This window comes from Pseudopodoces humilis, chromosome 3 (genome assembly GCF_049639895.1).
Source record: "Pseudopodoces humilis isolate 2021_Gansu_Grassland_sample_001 chromosome 3, ASM4963989v1, whole genome shotgun sequence".
Classification (NCBI taxonomy): domain Eukaryota; kingdom Metazoa; phylum Chordata; class Aves; order Passeriformes; family Paridae; genus Pseudopodoces; species Pseudopodoces humilis.
Genome location: NC_142202.1, coordinates 30,286,458 through 30,306,021, shown reverse-complemented (window position 1 = coordinate 30,306,021; position 19,564 = coordinate 30,286,458). Strand labels below are relative to the sequence as shown.

The following is a 19,564-nucleotide window of genomic DNA, read 5'->3' as shown; positions in this document are numbered from 1 at the left end:
TGCTCCAGCAAAGTCAGCAGGATGCTGGGTTGCATTAACCAGCAGAGATAACAAATCACCATCCTCATCTGCTCAGTACTGGTGAAGCCAAACCTGGAACTGTATTCAGTTTTGATCCCTGCTATACAAAAGAAATTTGAAGAGGGTTCAGGGAAGGGCCACAGTGATGATCAAAGGACTGGAAAGTCTGACAAATGAAGAAAGGTTGAGAGAAATGGTTTTGTTCACCCTTGAGTAAAGAAGGCTTAGGGGAGACCTCAACATCATGATGTAATATTTGAAGATTCACTGCAAAGAAGATGAGGACCCCCATTTTACAATGGTTTATGTATCTGAAAGATGGGGGGTAATTATGTTACTTATGGAGAGATTCCAACTTGACACAAGAGGAAAATTTTTTGCAATGAGAACAGTCAACCACTGAAATTATCTCACACTGGAAGTGGTGGATTCCCCCCAGGACAATTTTGTGACTCAGCTGGACAGGGTGCTGTGCCATCTTGTCTAGCTGTACTTTTTCCAAGAAAGGTTGGACCAGATGATCTTTGAAGTACTCTTTAAATTTGATATGCTATGATTATATGATTTAACATGCTTGAGGACCAATATTGTCTTAATTTTTCCTCAAGAATTTACCTTGACAGTCAGATTGTCCTTCTGGCTTGATGGTTAAACTCTGTGACTAGTATCTCCTCTATGAATATCGTAAATTGTGTCTACTGTGGTAAGAGATTGTTAGTCACTGGTCAGTGTATCGAGTTCTTTTTATATATGGCAGAAAATCATAATTATGATCAATGCTCTGTTTGCCATGGTAAAAACAATTCCGTGTAGTTGACCGTATACTAATAATGCAATTATTAGTATAAATGCTGCAATTTAGAATCAAAAACCCAGAAAAAGCCTGTGTTGACTAAAAGAAGGAGAAGGACTGAAGATGATTCCATCAAGCAATTTGCAGTAGATGCCTCCTTTGCCTTGCTGCTAGACTTGTGATGAGTAAGATCATGAACAAGAATCCAATTATATTGATGTAGCTTGTTCTATTACTCTGTTTTATTTAATCTAGAAACTCTGTATCATGCAGGACAAGAATGATCTAGGGTCTGACTTTTGTTGCTGCCTGTCTGTCTAAAACTGCAGTTAAATCAGCCAGGATTCTTTGAGAGTCTAGCCATTGCAAATAACCCTTAAGTTACCATAACTCTTGTCATTATTCACTTTCTTATATCTTCTACTCTTTAACATTCTTGTATTTATTTTTCTGCAAAACATTTTTTTACCTGTTAGAGCTCTCTAAAATAGAATACATTACGCCTTAAAGAGCAGTGTGTGATATTAACATGATTTTCTCTTTTTAGGTTAATATTATAAGTGACGTGCAGATTGGTTTAATATTAAAAGAAATATCAAATACTTCTTTAGTGAGCTTACCAGTAGATGGTCCTATCAAAACAGAGGATCTATTGACTGACAATGAGGTGTGTACCACTCCACATTTTTCAACTTAAATCCTAGGGCACATTATAAAAAATGCCTTAGTAAATGAAAATAAAATTAAAGAATTCTCTATGTGGAAATACAGAAGTTTATTTATAATTGAATTATTTTGCTTAAAATATTTTATATGAAGATACATTGTTTCTTTGGTAATTGAGATACTTAAGCTGTAGTATTTCGTAGATAATCTTATTTAAGTGCTTTGTACTTAGATGAGATTTTTTGTGTATGAAGGACCTCAGACAAATATAGCCTTTCTTCCTCCCTATTTTTCCCAATTTGTTTTAAAGGAGGGGGCAAAAAATACTTTCTAACAACTATATTTGAAAATCTGAAAGCTTTCTTATTCCAAAATAGGCTAAAAATGTATTAATTATCAAATCAGTGCAAGTAAATAAAATCATTAAGGACAGTGGAAACAGTATTTGGATAATTTCAGATTCAGACTGTGACCCCCATTTCAATACTCAGGATTTTTTTTGAGCACCTAAAAGTGCCCATATTTCAAAAAAGGATTTTTTTTAGACATTAAAAATATAGTGATAATATAACATAAGTTTTTATAAATATACAAGTATATTTTAATAAATATATATGTTTCATTGAAATATTTTGGTGTGATTAGTACAATATTTAGGGAAATGTTTTGAATCTCCATGAAGAGAAACAGCAATAAGATAATCAATGATACTAAGACTTGATATTTTTATTTAACAGGCTTATACTAAAGAATGTGCTGAGTTATTGAACAAAAAAAGCATGCACATTGAAGATGCTGTTCAAGATCTAATAGATCTATTTGAAAAGAATTATGAATTTCCATCTCCTAAGCCCTCAGAATCACAAGGTAGTTAATGTTGCTTATTTAAATAAAATGTTCTGTAGACTTAGCTGCTTTTTATTAAAACTGATCAGTTCTAGCTAATTTGCTTCAGACTTTTCCCTCACACTACAATTTCATCTGTGTCACAGTTCTACCTTCTTTAACCACTATTAAACTAAACTATTACCTCATGAAATATGAAGGTAATTCAGTTTTCGTGGAGTTCCTAGAGTTAAAAGCTGTCCTTTAGATTAACAAAGTATTTGATCTAGAGGAAGAGCAATAAAGTTCCATTTCTTTCAGTCACTCATCCTAACTCTACCACTTCACATCCCCCCATCTCTAAGTGAAATCCAATGTTCCTCTCTTATCAGCTCTGTCAGCTATTTGGTACTGTCCCTCCATTTTTAACTTTCCTGCCACAGCAGAATTATGTGCTTTGCTGGCTGCTCAGTTTAAAGCAGTACAGTCAACTTCTGGCTCTTGTACCCCTGGTTCCCACTTCTTTGGGATGTCATACAAAGATTTAAGAAGATCCCATACTGTTACAAGAGAAATAGTTTATATTTGGAGGAAGAAAAAAAAACGTTTTAAGGAAAAAAGTATTTTGAGGCTTAATCAGTAGTGGAGCTCTTTTCTTTCACAGGATTTTTTTCCTTCTGGGTTCAGGTTTCTCCAGGTACAGAGGCATAGGCAGGGTAAATACTCCAGATGGTTCAATAGCATGCAAAAAAAAAAAAGATGACACAAAAATACTTCTCTGTCTTTTGTTAAATTGTTTATACGGATTTTGACTTTTTTGGCCATTTTCACTGGTATATTAATGTCTGCCTATGCATCTTCAGTAACAGATTGGTAGTGCACAGTGTTTGTTAGGATAAGGCTTATAGGCTAGACCTTAACCACATTCCTGGTGTGAAAAAGTGTCATGAAATAAAACCAATTTTTGGTGATCCAGGTATTACTAAAATAAAAGTCAATATTGTTTAGCCTCTAATGTGGGGACAATATGCCTTAAGGCAGAATATATATGCAATTACAATTTTTTTTTTTAAATTTACAGGAAAAGAAAAACATATAGCATTTGAAGGTAAAGAGGAGAAAGAAAAAACTCTTGCTGAAGGATCTCAAAGTGATGATAGCAAGGGCAATGATAAAGAAGAAGAGTTTAAAAAGGTATTTTGTGAAAATAAGGAAATTATTTTTAGACCAATTGGATTAGTAAACAGGACCTTGAGTTTTGGTAGCTGCATATCTATATTACAGAAAAACATCACATGGACAGTATTAAATGAAATTTACAAATTATAAAATAGCTTGCCTAAAAAGAGCATTTAAGATGGATTTTAGTTTTCACAAATATATTGCATGTTATTCCAATTATCACCTTCATTAAACAAATTCTTGACACGAGTGGTAAATATAAAAATTGGAGACAATAACGTACCTAAGCCATAACACAGGCTTTCCTTCTTAGGTAGACAGGATCTTTCATCCTTTCTATCCTTCTCTTCCAACTTCATCAATAAAGATTATCTTTGTGCTTTTTCCATGAAGAATCTCTTCAATCTCTTCATGTTCATCAGAGAAGGAAGGTAGAAGTACAGAACAAAGGCTCTCAAACTTACAAGCACAAATGTAATAATGCTATGATGTTACATTGTTTTTCTAATAGTGATCATTTAACGTAGACGTATTTTAATATTCTTAATCCAGTTGGATTTTACTGTATTTGTCTCGTATTCAAAATGGGTACATGCACATCAATATTCTTAAATAATTCATGTTTTAGTTTTGTGACTTGGTTTTGTGTTTGTTCTTTTTTTAATATGGAAAGCTTTTCTGAAGGAGCTTATTTCAAACAGATTTCAGTATTTTGTATCTGAATAAGACAAGTTTTTTTCTCACATACTGTACTCTCTTTTCCATGCAGTTTTTTCTTATTTACTTACTTATAATCCTCAACTTCTCACTTTGTGTTTTTCATGTTTCATTTATGCTTACAGCATAAATTCCTTCTGACAAAACCAATTAGGTTTGACTTAAAACCTTTTTGCAATAATTTTCAGGTTTCTCTGGGAATATGATGCTAAATAATGTATGGTTTATTTATTACAGAACTGTAAAGACTTACTTGCCTATTTCAGTCGCCGGCTGCTAATCAGCCTCCAGAAAGCAACTAGACTGTCTTTGGATCGTGTTAAAAGAAGAATGAGTGTTCCAATGTAAGTTGCAAATGAAAGGTTCCTTCAAGTATGCACTTTTTATGAATTCTTCATGATAATGGCAAGATCCATACAAAATCAGTCTCCTGTCACCCTGAAAATTAAACCTGATAATGTTTTCATAGTTTTAGTTACTTTCCCATGGGAGTCTGGTAAACATAAGTTGTTTATCACATTCCTTCTGAGAAACGTTTTTTTTATGGACGTTTTGCATGACCAGTGTGCTTAGTAAGGTGGTAATTTAATTATCTAATCCCTGGTCATTGTCAAGAATTTATAAATACTGGAGTCAGGAAATAAAAAGTCATGGGTTTTTTGTTCTAACACTGAAGGTAATAGTGTGAATCATTTTGTGTCCTTTAGTGACAGTCTCCTATGATTTCTATAGATTCTATAGATTCTTCTCTGCTCAAACAGGCATACACATCAGAGACAGAATTGTTTCAGTACAATATAGTGTATATTGAGAAGTCTACTTAGAATTGTCTTAAGAGAATTTATTTCAAGCAAATGAAGTTCATGATGTTTTGTCATTAATATTTGTTAAAGTCTGAATTATTTTTTTCTTTTTCTAAGGACATTTTTCATAAAAAGTGTATTGAAATCCTTATCAAAATCAATAGGAATTTTTATGGTTTCCTTAATTTTCATCTACTGTATCATATTGTTGAATCCTCTCTTATTTGGTCACTATATCACACCACATAATTTAAAATTATACTTTTCTCCATGTTTTTAGGTTTTAATTTTAGTTTTGAGCAGGTTAATATCATGTTTTTATCATTTTGCACTAGCTTGTCATCTGTGAAAATTTTTCCATTCTGTTGAATACTTTTCTAAAATGTAATGGGAAAACTTTTGCTCTTGATAGGTTGTTGCATGTAATGGTCAGTGAGACCTTCTTATGCCCTGTTCAAAGCACTTGCAGAGTTCCATCATTCTGAACCCAAGAGACTAAAATCCTGAATCAGAAAATAATCTGGATAAAAAATTCTGAAAGCAATGGCTGGATCCAAGCTAACCTTTGTCAGAATGGTGGAGCTCTAGCTATTTTCTTTATTATTTAAACAATAAACTTCTGCAAGTTTTGGAAATAGCACATAGTTTCATGTGAAAATTCACCATGTCAGAAAATGTAGTTCAAAATTATATTTCTCAGATGAACTGAGGAGATTTTGTGATGAAGTGTTTATGAAATGTGTCAAAATTATTTTATAGCAAATCTGAGGACATCACTCCTTTTCTAAAAGCAGAAATACACCTTGATATTCCCAACCTGGTAAGTTTTATGTCATATAGGTAAGGTAAGATACACTGTCTTGTAGTTATCCCTGCATTTGCCCAAGTGCAGGGTGTGGGCATGCTTCCACTGGACCAGCATCCGTTCCAAAGGAGAGCACTTGCTCACATCCTTCAGTGTGCTGAGAGCACTGATGAAATGTGCTCACAGTCCCAGTGCTCTGGCCTGTGTCTCAGTGGTGTTTGCAGAACCTTGCTTTTTAACTTTGTGTGGTTTAGCAATTACACTGCAATCTGTTCATCCATGTTCTTTGCAGAATGATTACAGTTCTCCTCACATATAGTAGTTACATTACTGGAATAGGTTCTTCATCTTGCATTACTATTATTATTATCATTACTATTATTATCATTATCATTATCATTATCATTATTATAATTTAACTCTTATTGGTGTAATCTAAATTCTTTTGTTGAATTTCAGTAATGAACATTAACTTTGCTCAGTTTGGCTTTAGCCACCTAAATGGGAAGTTAGATGACCAGAATGAGGAACACTGAGCAGAAATAGAAGATTCAAAACCAGAAAAAGGAGTTGTGGACATCTACATACAGGGGAAAAAAAGGCAGCTCAATTGCAAAGAACTAAAGCATTAGTTTGTTTTCCTTTTGTAAAGTAAGATAAATATGTGTCAGCCATATGTATTTCTTATTTTATGAAAGTAACAAAATTTCTCAAATGTTTTATAAAGATTAATGGTTTTATATTGAAATTACAATGAAAAAAGGGTTCTGCTCAAAGGTGATATTTCTTTTGACATTGAACAGGTGTTCCTATCATCATTCTGTTATACATTCACATTGTGTGTGTGTACACAATATGTAAGTTCTGCCAAAGTGTAGAATACTTACCTTTTTGATATTTATAGAAGCATAAAGCATCGAGCTCTTCCTGCTGCAAAGGAAGTACATTTCTCTTTTCAGCCCTCAAATGCTTGGCTAATCCAGGGCCATAATCAAGTAATTCTGGGTAAAATTAGCACTTTGCTAATGCTAGTAAGATTTTGCAAGAGCATTGCTTTTTTGTATGCAGCTGCTCATACATAAGGCCCGAGAAGGGTGGGAAGTAGTGGTTGCAGCATAGAATATGATTTCTAATGATTTGGTATTCTAGAGTGTAAAAACCAAGGCTTGTAATGTTTTCCTACACATTATATAAAAGTCATTATAAAAATGATGTTTAAAATGCTGTAGGAGTTTATAAAATATCTGTAAAAAAAGCCAATAAATCTATCTGCTTATATACTTGATTGCCATTTCACCCACAGTATGACTGCATAATTAGATAGTAGGTCACTACAGTATGTTTCATCTCTTTAGAAGCAATTCTGAGCCAGACAACTGCTAACGTTATATTTTCCAACTTCTCTTCTGGGGTAAGCTCTGCAATTCACTATGAGTGGAGTAAAACTCACATCTCAAAAATGACAGTCAGTTGCATTTATTTCAACAATTTTTCAACTGTTTTAAATAGGTAATTCTTCCCAGTTTAGATGATATACAGCATGCCATCAATCGCATGATTCAGTTAACATTGGAAGTAAGTCGCGGAGTTGCTCAGTGGGGACAGAGGCATTTGCAAAAGTCTATTTTAAAAACAGAACCAAGCACACAGCAAGCAGCTTCTTCAGGCTTTGGATCACAAGGAAAAAAAGCCAAAAAAGGGGAAAGTAAGTGGTTTGTTTAGGTTTTGTTTTACTTTTTTACTTTACTTTTTGCCTTAATAACTATGCCATATATAAATATTTGTGGATAAGCTCAGTTTTCATCATAAAAGCCTACTGTGGATTGTTTTACATTGATTTTGAGGGTTTATTTTGATTTAATTGTCTGTATTTTTCAGAAATAGATTTTCAGGCTTATTGTAAGTATTACAGCTCTAAAAAACAAGAAGCAAAAAACTTTGAAAAATTGCTAGATTCTGAATATTCTACTTAATTTAAGGCAAAGTAAGCTGTTGATCAATCTTTTTACCTACTTATTGTGGAATGTACAGATAATGATATAGCTGAAACCATAAACCATGACTTTCTACTAAATTTCATTGAAATATTGAGATACAGAAAAAGCCAGATTTCAGGAACGATTTTAATTGCGGGATATATTCCTAGATCAGATTATAAAACACCTCAAATGTTTTTTCCTGTGAATGAAAAATATTTGACTGAAGACAGACCTACATCCGTTTTAGTTAAATACTTTATTTCCTAATATTATTTCCAAGCATCTCTCCATACATTTCGCAAGCTACCATAAAAGCCTAAATATGTTTTTACCATCTGGTTTTCTTAGCTGTTCAGCTGACCCAGTGGTATGCAATACAGTTACATCTTTGTTATCATTCCTTTGAAAAGTCTGTAACATCTTGGAAAGTTTTTCTGACAGTCCAGAGCAGTTACTTTATTCTTCTACTGACGTGTCTTATATGATTCTAACCTCTTTTAATGGGCTTCAAGCAGGGTGGCAGTAGCCAATCCTCATCAGGCACTCAGAGTCTTTTCCTCTGCTGTGTCAAAATACAGAATCAGCAAATTACCATTTTCATAACCTTTAACTAGAAACTAGCAACACTTTGGGGCATATGTTAAGGATAGGGCAATGAGATTATGGAGTACACTAGTAAGGATGGATGAATCTGAGACTCTTTCCAGTAAGCAGAGCCCAGAAGAGGCCTTCAGAGTAAAAGAGAATTTGGAGTTCTCTTTAATCCCCCTCATTAAACAATATATGCAGTGGGAAGGGTGGATTTTTCTTCTTCGTTTGCTGAAATCTGCTTCAAAATGCTCAGGCATTATTATGACAGAATTAGAGCTGAAGAATATCAGATCTGAAGAATCTGAAGAATATCAGAGTCAATACATTGACCCTGATAGTATCAGCAATTAATAAAACAGTTCAAGAAGATTACACTGCTTTAAGCAGTATATACAATTTAAAAACTTTAATTATAAGAATTTAAAAAAAAAAAGAAATAATTCTGCTTAATTAAAAATGAAAACATTCTGCTTAAATTAAAATGGAGAAAATTAAATTTGTGAATGAAGAAGACTATTTTCTTTCCATTTGAAAACCTTCATTTTAGACTGAATTTGCTCTAGCTGTATAGTGCCTGGCATGAGCTAGCAGCTGCTACTTTAGCTGAAGTTAGGATAGGATATTCAGCCTTACTGAAGCTCAATTTGGTATGCATAGGTTTAGGAGAGAATTCTAATCAGACTTTCAACAATTCATTGATTGATATATAATTTTATTTTACAGAAGGAACTGATGATATGGTTGTCAGAAAGCTAAAAAATTTTTATGCAGGTGTTGCAGAAAATGAAGCTATTACTAAAATAATTGTGCTTCTCTCTTCTGCTGGGAATTCTCTAAAAGAAGGAGTTAGTGAAGTTCTGCAAGAGTTTGATAAATATAAGGTGCTGTGGACAGAAGATAAAGATACCAAATTTCAGGTCAGTCTAACAATGATCACTTACAGGACTATTCTTCATTAATCCTATCTTTTGAAATCAGAAAACATTTGGAAAAATCAAGGATAAAAATATGGAGAAAAATAATTTATAGCTGAAATTCTTCTTTTATCTTTCTGTAGGAATGATACTATATCTACTAAGGAGAAGTAATAACATTTTACTTCTGTGTAAATTTTTGTGTTTTCGTTTGCCTTTTCCTGCTTCTGTGCCATTCTAGATACTGAAAACCTGGTAGTTGCTTTATTTTGTTTATGTAATTATGAATTTTTGGCCATGAGAAAGCAACCCAGTGTGATATGAGGCATGTCTGTGCAGACACAGGTAGCATGGGGAATTAACAAGAGGAGTTAGAAACATGCACTCACCTGCAAGGCTACTGGTATCACAGGGATATGGTGAGATTGCACCTATGAGTCGAGTGTTGGAATGGAAGGACACAGGCTGTTTAAGAAGGCTAGGCAGGGAAGACCAGGTCAGAATTAAAAGGAGAGCAGGGACAGGTGACATTTTTGTGGGGATCTGCTACAGGCTGCCTGAACCAGGAAGTCCAAGCAGATGAGACTTTCTGTAGACAGACAGGATCAGTCTCACATTCACAAACCCTGATCCTCATGGGGGACTTCAACCACTCCGATATCTGCTGGAGGAACAAGACAGCAGGGCATAAGCAATCCAGAATGTTCCTGGAATGTGTTGATATTTCTTTGACCAAATAATTGAAGAGCCAATCAGAAGAGGCGCCATAGTCTACCTTGTTCTCACCAATGAGAAGCTGGTGGGGAAAGTGAAGCTCAAGGGCAGTCTTGGCTGCAGTGACCACGAAATGGTGGAATTCAAGATGAGTTTATGAGGGTTAGAACCCCACCAATTCATGAACAGGGCTGAAAATTTGCTGTTAGTCTAATTAAAATTTTAAGTCTAATCAAATTAATGCTACTAGCTTGATCTAGTTACTACAAAGGAATAGGATGCTGCTAGAGTGAAAGCTTCAATAATAAGGCAATTTTTATACACACATGTTTAATTTCTACATTCTTCCTTTTCCACTATGCCTGTCTAGGTACTCTTGGACAGAAGAGTAGAAGTGGGATAAAGCTTTCAGTATTTATTACTTGCCCATGCCGTGTAAGCATAATCAATACAGGTCTTAAGTAATATTTCTGAAATGCAGCAGAATCACAAAACATTTCTACCCTTGAGTTCTGCTCAGGGAACTACTTAGAAATTGTATTTTATTGTGATTGTTTCACACATAGTTTGGCTTATGAGGTAGTCTTCCTGTAAGTGTGGGCACATGTTTGACCTGTTTTGTCACTTGTTTTCACAAAACAAGTGGGTCCTTAATATGTCTTGTTTATCTGTTCCTCTGTTTAATTTGGTTGGAATTTCCCAAAAAGGTTGAGTGTTACTGACATTCATTTTGCTATGCTAGCAAGGCTACAGAAGGCTAAAAACAAATATAATAATTGTATACATTTTCAGTAATTACTGAATAACAGTTACAACATCTTTTACCAAAATTATGGAAAAGGACCTTTGTTGATTGACATTTTAAACTACACACAGGAATTTTTTGCTACTGATCCCTCTCTGTCTGAAATTAAAGAAGAAATAGTTCACTACGATATGTTTGAGCAAGAGATGAAAAATTTAAAACCCGTTATTCTTCTTGGTCCAATTGAATTGCAAACAGGTATGACATTTTCTTATCTTAGTATGTACAGTAAGATAATGAGTAAAATAGTCACAGAATCACAAAAGACGCCTAGTTGAAAGGGACACACAAGGATCATTGAGTCCAACTCCTGACCCTGCACAGCACCATCCCCAAGAATCACACCAAGTACCTGAGAATATTGTCCAAATACTTCTTGAACTCTGTCAGGCTGGTGCTGTGACCACTTCCCTGGGCAGCCTGTTCCAGTGTCCAACCACTTCTGGGTGAAGAACCTTTTTCTAATATCCACCCTAACCCTCCCCTGACACAACTTCAAGCCATTCCTCTGTGTCCTGTCACTGGTTACTGCAAAGAACACATCAGTGCCTGCCCCTCCTCTTCCCCTCACAAGCAAAGTTGCAACTGCAATGAGGTCTCCCCTCTTTCTCTTCCCCAGGCTGAACAGAACAAGTGACCTTGGCTGCTTCTCATTCGGCTTCCACCCAAGGCTCTTCATTATCCTCATTGCTCTCCTTTGGATGCTCTCTAATAGTTTAGTATCTTTCCTATTTTGTGGTGACCAAAACTGCACACAGGGCTCAAGATGAGGCTGCCCCAGCCCAGAACAGAGCTGGACAATCCCCACCCTTGTGTGGCTGGTAATACTGTACCTGCTGTACCCCAGGACATGCTTGGGCCTCCTGACTGCCAGGGCACTGCTGACTCATGTTCAACTTTCTGTCAACCAGAAGCCCCAGATTCCCTTCTGTGCCACTGCTTTCCAGCATCTCATTCTCCAGTCTGTCTGTACATCCAGGGTTGCCCCATTCCAGGTGCAGAATCCAGCACTTTACCTTGTTGAACTAGATAGGGTTGGTCATTACCCAGCCCTTTGATTTATCGAGGTCTCTCTGCAGGGCCTCTCTGGCTTCAAAGGAGTTAACAGCTCCACTTATTTTGTGAACTTCTTTAGTATTCCTTCCAGTTCTATGTCCAAGTCATTTATGAAACTATTGAAGAACACAAGTTCTAAAATGGAGTCTTGTGGAATTTCTCTAGTGCCAGGTCCCCACTTTGATGTCACCTCATTCCCTGTAATCTTTTGTGTCCAACCTGTGAGCCAGCTGCTCACATGATGTGTTTATCCAGCTGTATGCTTTGTCCAGAAGGATACTATGAGAGCCAGGTTTATTCTTGTAAATATGAATATATATATTGAAATATATCTAGACATATTTCAATATGAATAGGAATCACTGAAGAGACCTCACTGGCTGTCAGCCAGGGCTCACTCAGATCCTTCTAAGAAATCTGACTTTAAAAAAGCCTTCATTCTCCTTGCCTTCTCTGCTTGTAAATGTGGAAACTAAGTTCTGTCATGACTGTGAAGTTGTTATGGAGGCTTTCCAAAGAGTTAATAATGTGTATTGACACTGATTTGATTATCCTTGGTACTCCTGTCTGGCCACCAGGTCAGCCAATGATTATAAAGAGTGTTGGAAGCATAAAGCACCTTCTTTGGTACTGGTGAAAGACTAGCACTTACAGGATTAATGTGTTTTTCACTTTCAATGTTTGTTTCAGGAAGAGGCATGGCTACTTAGTCAGTCCCATTTTTAGTATCTCTAGCTCTCAGAACATTGTGTTCTGAATTAAGCTGTTTATTCTATGGTATTTGTGCTACAGCTGATTGTGCTAAGGATTCCAATGGCACTTATCCCTTCCACCTCACAGATTATTACAAGGCTAACACATCTTCTCTGATCCAAATCTCTGGTTGGTATCTAGCGAAAAGTGGTAAATATGTTCTGTTGCAAATATTGATGTGGCTGCATTTCTAATGAGCAATCCTTTTCTTCTGACAGATTAATTTGATTAGATTAAGAAATAATCTGTAAAATTTGTTTTGCACATCAGAGAAGCAGAAACTGTCTGCTTTGAAGACTGAAGTTAATTTCAGGATCTTGGTGGTGTGTTAACCCTATTTCTTTCAATGAACAAGCAAAAATGTCAGACTGCTGACTGCACATCCTCATCCAGTTCCTGAATGCAGTTTCTTCTTAATGAGACCACACTGGAAAATTCTATCTATTATTGTGTGACCAAGAGTAGTAAGAAAGAGTGTATCCAAAAGAACATGGATTTTGTTCATGGTCACAGTACTCCCTCACCTGTGACCACTGCATCAAAGGGACCCAAGTCCTCTAGGTTACAGAATAAAGGTATTAAATGTCATTTATGATCTGGGACAGAGGGTAGTTTCATTGACTCAGTTTAGGTTTGGGAACTGATTTATCATGATTTACAGATTTTTAACTTCTGGCAGGGTGTGGTAATTTTCTTGAAAAATTCCTGGCCTTCAGAAATAATTTCTTTAATATTAATAGACACATTATTAAAGGAGAATCTATAACTGCTACAAAATTTGTTTTGTGAGCAGAAATGTTTTATGCTGTTAGTATATTTGGATTTTTTTTTTTACAAGAGTACAAAATGCTGCCTAATAAAATCCTAATTTTTTCTGAAAATAAATTTGAATTCTTGACTCTTCTGTGTCTTCATTATTGGTTTGTGTTTATATATTAACGGCATATAACATGATGTGTCACCTCACAGTTTTAGCTGTGAAGTATTCCAAGTCACAGTTTTGAAATCCCAAGATACCATTTCCGCAATGGGTATAAAGCATCTAAATATCACTGATTTTTATACATTTGGTTACTGTGTATCAAAGTTGTTCTCTGAAAAGCCACATTAATAAGTAGACATTTTGTTCTTTATTCATCTTCTCTATGTGCTCCACTAGGTAAGCTTACCAATATGTTTTACAGATACCATAATATACAGTAGAACAACAGAAATATATTTAATCATAGTTGAAATTGTTTTGAAACTTTTAAAATGCTGTAATAGAATTGCTGTTTTCTAATTGCTGTTAAGGAACCATATGTGATGATGCAGGCTTTTTAAAGAAAAAAGTTAAGATATGAATTGAGTAATTTTTTTTTTATGTTATTGTTTTTTTAAACCAGGACCACTGAAAAAAGCTTTGGCAATTGAAGCAAGTTCCTGGAAGATGGTCCTCTGTCGTTATTTAAATGAGGAATATAAAACAAAATTGCTAGACCTGGTGTCGTTCATAAATGAACACATAAACAAATTGTCTCGACCTCTGTCTGACTTAGATGATGTCAGATTAGCAATGGAAGCTTTATCTGCCATTCAAGAAAAGAGATCAGATATAGATATGTCTATGGGACCTATTGAGGTAAGATGATTTTTAATTTTTTATATTGGAAACATATTATTGTTATAATTAATAATACATATAGTGTCACAGGATAAGATGAACTTTGAACTCTAACAATGAGTTCACTGTCTTGAAGGAATTAGGCTGAAAATGGGAAACAAAATATTGTTTTGGTGTTTTTATATTATAAATTATGAATCAGATAATTTGATAGATTCTGTATTAATACAAAACAGATAAAAATATTTTTCAAATTATAATACAGAAACAATCTAGGAGACAACATGTAGAAATAAGATGAGAACACAAGACAAGGGAGCACTATGCTTCCTTTTGCTTTCATTAGCCTTAATCCTCTTACATTTTCTGTGTGTGTAAACAAATATCTTGATCAACTAACCCCTTGAAATATAACCAGAGAATATTCATGGATCCACACATCATGGTATGCTGTCAAAAAATGGCAACATTTTTTTAGTTTTTTCTATAAGAAAGAAGCTGCAAGAAGCTAAAACAAGCTCTGTAAGTACTTGGTATTTACTATCACTCTATGAAACAATCAGCTTAATAGAAGAAATTAGGTTTATATTTTCATCCAGCTTTTGAAGAAGAAATTTTTTGCTGTATAGTGAGATTTTCTTTTTTGACAACTGATTTATGACATTTGAAAGGAGTTTTTGTAATTGTTGTCACTTCTGCTATTTTTATGGTAAGAATGTGGGTTTTGTCTTAGCAATTTATGCAGTGGTTTGTAAGAAAAAAAATGAGTTCTGTGATTAAATGATGTAGAGTCGAACTGTGGAATACAGCCGCCTTCCTACGTGTGTATCAAGTATGTTAGAAAGTCTTAACTGTACACCAAATAGAAGAACCTGAACAATAATTTAAACATTTAAAGTAATATTCACATCTACTAAATGTTAATGGTCTGTCTTCAGGATATGATAATCATGCTCATAGGTGTTAAATAAAGCAAGCAAGAGGAACTGAGTTCAGCACTGTCTACTTGCTAGGTTTTTCATGTGTAGGAAATGATGCAAACTTTGTAAATAAATGAAAGGTACTTAAAAAGAATGAAGTATTAACATTTTTATTACTATTGTGCTTCTGCCACTTTGAGATTAATATTTAAGATAACGATCTTTCCCAAACTACTTATATTTCACATATCTCAGAAACATTTACTTCCTTTCTATCTTAATATAATGAGTTCTGTCAATGTCAGTAGGGCTAGTCATGTTAACAAGTCACCCTTACATTTTTTTTCTCCAGGGGATGAGTAACCCTAGACACCAGTGCAGGCTAGGTAAAAATCAGCATTGCAGTAAAAAAACTAAGTTATTTTTTGAAAGTACGCCAAAGTGAACATAAGCCAGAAAAGTCCCTTTTACGAGTTGTTTTGCCAGCAGGTTGAGGGACATGGTTCCCTGTGCTCTGGGGTATGAGGTTTATCTGGAGTGCCATGTCCAGTGCTGGGCTTCCCATTATGAGACAGACATGGGCATACTGGAGTGAGTCCAGCAAATGATGAATAAAATATGAAAATTAGCTTACTATTAAATAATGCAGTGTGTGTAGGAGGAGGATCATAAAGCAAAAGATATGAAAAAAAATTTCCAATGAGAACAAACTGTAAGAAAGATTCGTTCCATTGCAGATACATATGCATATATTTGACAGTTCAGCAAACTTAGCAAAAAAAGGTTTTATAGATGATATGGCAAAATATTTACAGATGTGTTACTTAGTATGCACAGTTAATCAGAGTTAGGGAAAATCCATCAAAATCTGTACTCAGGTAGAATGTAGATAATTGGAATAAAATACCATTGACATGATAAAATTTTATATTTTCTGATATTAAATCTATGGTGTTTCTGTTTGTTTTCCTAGTCTTTCATCCAAGACATCTCTGAAGAAATAGTTTTGGTGTTGTTCCCTAGTTCTTCATTCCTCATCCTTATTAAAAAAACAACAAACAGTTATGCCTAAAATATAAGAATATATGCTCTTTGAAATGTTTTTTACAAATTTGATCTATGTTTCCTCAAATGAACTTATAATATATTCCTAAGTTTTTTTTTGTTTTGTTTTTTGTTTTCCATCTAGGAAGCCTACAGCATTTTAAATGCATTTAAAGTGGAAATTACAAAAGAGGAATCAGAAGGTGTTGATTCAATGAGATATGCTTTTAATAAATTAAATAACCAAGCTGTGAGTATATAAAATTATGTTGCTTTCTGTTTGTGGAAAACATGTGAGTTTCTTCAGGTTATAAATGAGGATGTGAGACCAATTGTCCATCCTCTCTGATTTCTCACTCTTGACATCTGTTGTGCAGTAGTGTCTGTATCTTCTCTTAGTATGTTCATTTTCTAATTTCATTTTTATAGGTAACTTTTATATTTAAATACTATTGTAGCTTTTAAATATATGTATAAAACCTGCAAGAAAATGCTCTTTAATTTCCAGGTCTTTTTGTCATTCTTGTCTGATCAGGGAGTTTATTACCCTTAAGTTACATTTTTCTAAGAAGAGCATACTCTGCCAGTGCCCTTACATCTAAGTGGTGGTTGGACATTCACCTTTATTATTTAGGACAGCCTTATATCCCTCAAAAACTCCAGGTTTATTGAGTATTTTATGTAATTGATGTGGCTAGATGGAAATATGCAGATATCAATGAATCAATTAAATTACATCCTGTTCCACAAGTTAATCACTCAGGAAAGGACTCAAGAGTATGTTTTATATTTTTGTGCAGCTCTTGGTTATTTCTCTTAAAATATTGATCAAAGAAAATAAAATTTATTAAAGAGAAGGTTAAGTCCCTTGTGAGGAAGATTATTACATTGGGTTTTGAGGTTTTTTGGGGAGAGAAAAGAAAGAGAATAGGATCTTGTTCCACCACCTCCTTTTAATGAAACACATTCTTTTAAAGGCCAATGCTAGATTTTGTTACGGTTTTGGTTGAGGTGGTTTGGTTTTTTCCTCCACCTTTCCTCTCAAAAATTGAACATATAGCACCATAAAAGGGAAAAAAACCTATTTAGCTGCAAATAATCAATTTCTGTTCAAAAATTTGAGATGTTTTATTCATAATTTTGATTTATATCTAACTCAAATATCTGCTCCTGATCCTTAGAGAATTAATTAATTTTAATATTTTCCATTTCAGATTGCAGTTCAAGATGAGTTGGTTGAAGTTCAGCCCAAATTTAAGAGTGATTTGCTAGAAGCAGTTGCAGTTTTTCAGGAGGATGTATCACACTTTGAAAAAGCATATGAAATGGTAAATGAATTTAGTAGTGGCAGGGAGGGCTTGTTTGTACTCAGTATTTCAATGTTTTTTCTTTGCAGGAGTTGCATGCTAGAATTTTATACTGCTTAGCTACTGATGTTTGATGCCATAGTTGTTAAGTAGTCATCACCGTAGGTCAAACTTTTCAGTGTGAAGAAGTAGTAGTGCACATAACTCTATAAAGAAAGAAAAGAAGCACTGGTGATACAACTTGTAATGAAATCGTAATTATAAAATACAAATTAATTTAGAAACTGTAGTACATATTGTGGTATCTTTGCACACACATTAGCATTCAAAAGGATCACTGGGTTTTGTTATTTTCAGCAAAATAAGGAAGTATGAAAAGGTAGAGACTAATCTTATTAAGTCTAATTAAGGTAAGAAATTTTCAGTTCCATAAAAGTTACCTCTTCTTAGATTTACCATTTTAAGTATTGAATTACAAAGCTACATAACTTGATTGGAGTTTGACTAACAAAAATATGTATTCTGTAATGATCTGTAAATATAGAGTGGCCTTCTGTCACTCTGGGAATTAATATTACTTTTTTGTTAACTGCTTATTTGAAAGGAAGGGCCTATGGTTCCAAGCATTCTACCTCAGGAAGCCAGTAAGAGGCTGCAGATCTTTCAGGTAAGAAAATAAACTGCTGAATTTGCAGCTAATTAATTAAATCTGCACTTGCTTATAATAACAAGTTTACCAAATTATAATTTCGATGTTCCATATAATATTATGTTATCTGTAGTTTCTCTCATGCAATTTTTTCCTTAATGTGGAAGGATTGATTGACTGATCTGATCTTTCTTCTCTCTTCATATTTTGTGAGCAGAAATTATTAATTTGAAGTAATAAAAGCACTAGAAAAGGGAAGAGTCAATTATGACACCTTGATAATATCTGAAAAGAAGCCAGGTTACAAAGCAATCATGAGCCTATCTTTTAATCTTTTAAAGATCACATTTTTATTAGATAATTGTCTTTCAACTTGTTATTTGTTATGAACCTTAATTCATAAGTCTAGGAACAGTGTTTTCTCTAGTTTTAACCCTTCTTTTTCCTGCAAGTTTAGTAAATTGAGCAGTAGGTCCTAGTAATTTATACTAAATTGAATAGTAATTTTGTGAGTCTAACATATTGTATAGATTGTATAAAGTAAATTCTGAGTTTGTGAAAAGCACTGCGTGACTAGGAGAAGGTGCTTAATCTTTCTAATTCATCTAATATGTACTGAAAATTGAATTATTCTGGTTAAATTTGCTGTGTTTCTTATTTTGAAACATTATTTGTGTTTCTTATTTTCTATCTTACAAGAGAATGCTCTGTACTTTGGATACTAGTTGTGAAAATCATTCTTCTTTCCATTTTTCTATGGTGATTATATCCTTTGGACAGCAGTTACACTTTAAAAGTAATTGTGTTATTTAGCACTCTGGTGTTTTTCTTCAAGCTATATATTTGTTTAGATCAAAAATATTTTCCGATATTTTATATATACTTCTAATAGACTGAATGAAACTTTGAAACTGTTTAATGATTTATTTTTAGACAAATTTAAGTTAAAACATATAAACTTATATTTTCATTTGATCTATATGAAACGCAACTTAATCAGGCTAACTTTGATGAGCTGTGGAGAAAGTTTATCACGTACTCATCTGGTGAACGGTTGTTTGGATTGCCTCTCACAGAGTATGACATTTTGCATAAAGTCAGGTAACTGTGGAAATATGGCTACCTTCATTATGTTACTAAGTATGTTAAAAAGTCTTAGGCTTACACCAAAGGCAGAAATATTACAATATGCAAGTTTTCCATTGCCTTGAATAAAATAAATAAAAAATAAATAGATAAATAAATAAAATTGTAAGTTTTTATTAATTTGTTAATTAAAAAAATAATATTTCTTATTGTAACAGAATGATACCAGATGATTTTACTGTGTATAAATATGATATAAAGAAGCAATATGCCCTGTTCTGGACATAAATTAAATGAATTAAATTAATGAAAACATGCATTTATATATTAA

At 33.9% G+C, this 19,564-nt stretch overlaps 1 protein-coding gene across 1 annotated transcript in view; it reads left to right on the top strand.

Annotated features, from left to right (window-relative positions):
• Positions 1–19,564, top strand: part of DNAH8 (dynein axonemal heavy chain 8) — a 126,046-nt gene that overhangs the window by 27,256 nt on the left and 79,226 nt on the right. Inside the window, exons 21-33 of the mRNA XM_088052644.1 lie at positions 1,362–1,481; positions 2,218–2,347; positions 3,387–3,499; positions 4,442–4,548; positions 5,767–5,827; positions 7,322–7,517; positions 9,106–9,299; positions 10,887–11,013; positions 14,010–14,245; positions 16,337–16,441; positions 17,406–17,519; positions 18,103–18,165; positions 19,148–19,248. Of these exons, the coding sequence (XP_087908770.1) occupies positions 1,362–1,481; positions 2,218–2,347; positions 3,387–3,499; positions 4,442–4,548; positions 5,767–5,827; positions 7,322–7,517; positions 9,106–9,299; positions 10,887–11,013; positions 14,010–14,245; positions 16,337–16,441; positions 17,406–17,519; positions 18,103–18,165; positions 19,148–19,248 (1,667 nt within the window). The remainder of the gene's footprint in view (positions 1–1,361; positions 1,482–2,217; positions 2,348–3,386; positions 3,500–4,441; positions 4,549–5,766; positions 5,828–7,321; positions 7,518–9,105; positions 9,300–10,886; positions 11,014–14,009; positions 14,246–16,336; positions 16,442–17,405; positions 17,520–18,102; positions 18,166–19,147; positions 19,249–19,564) is intronic.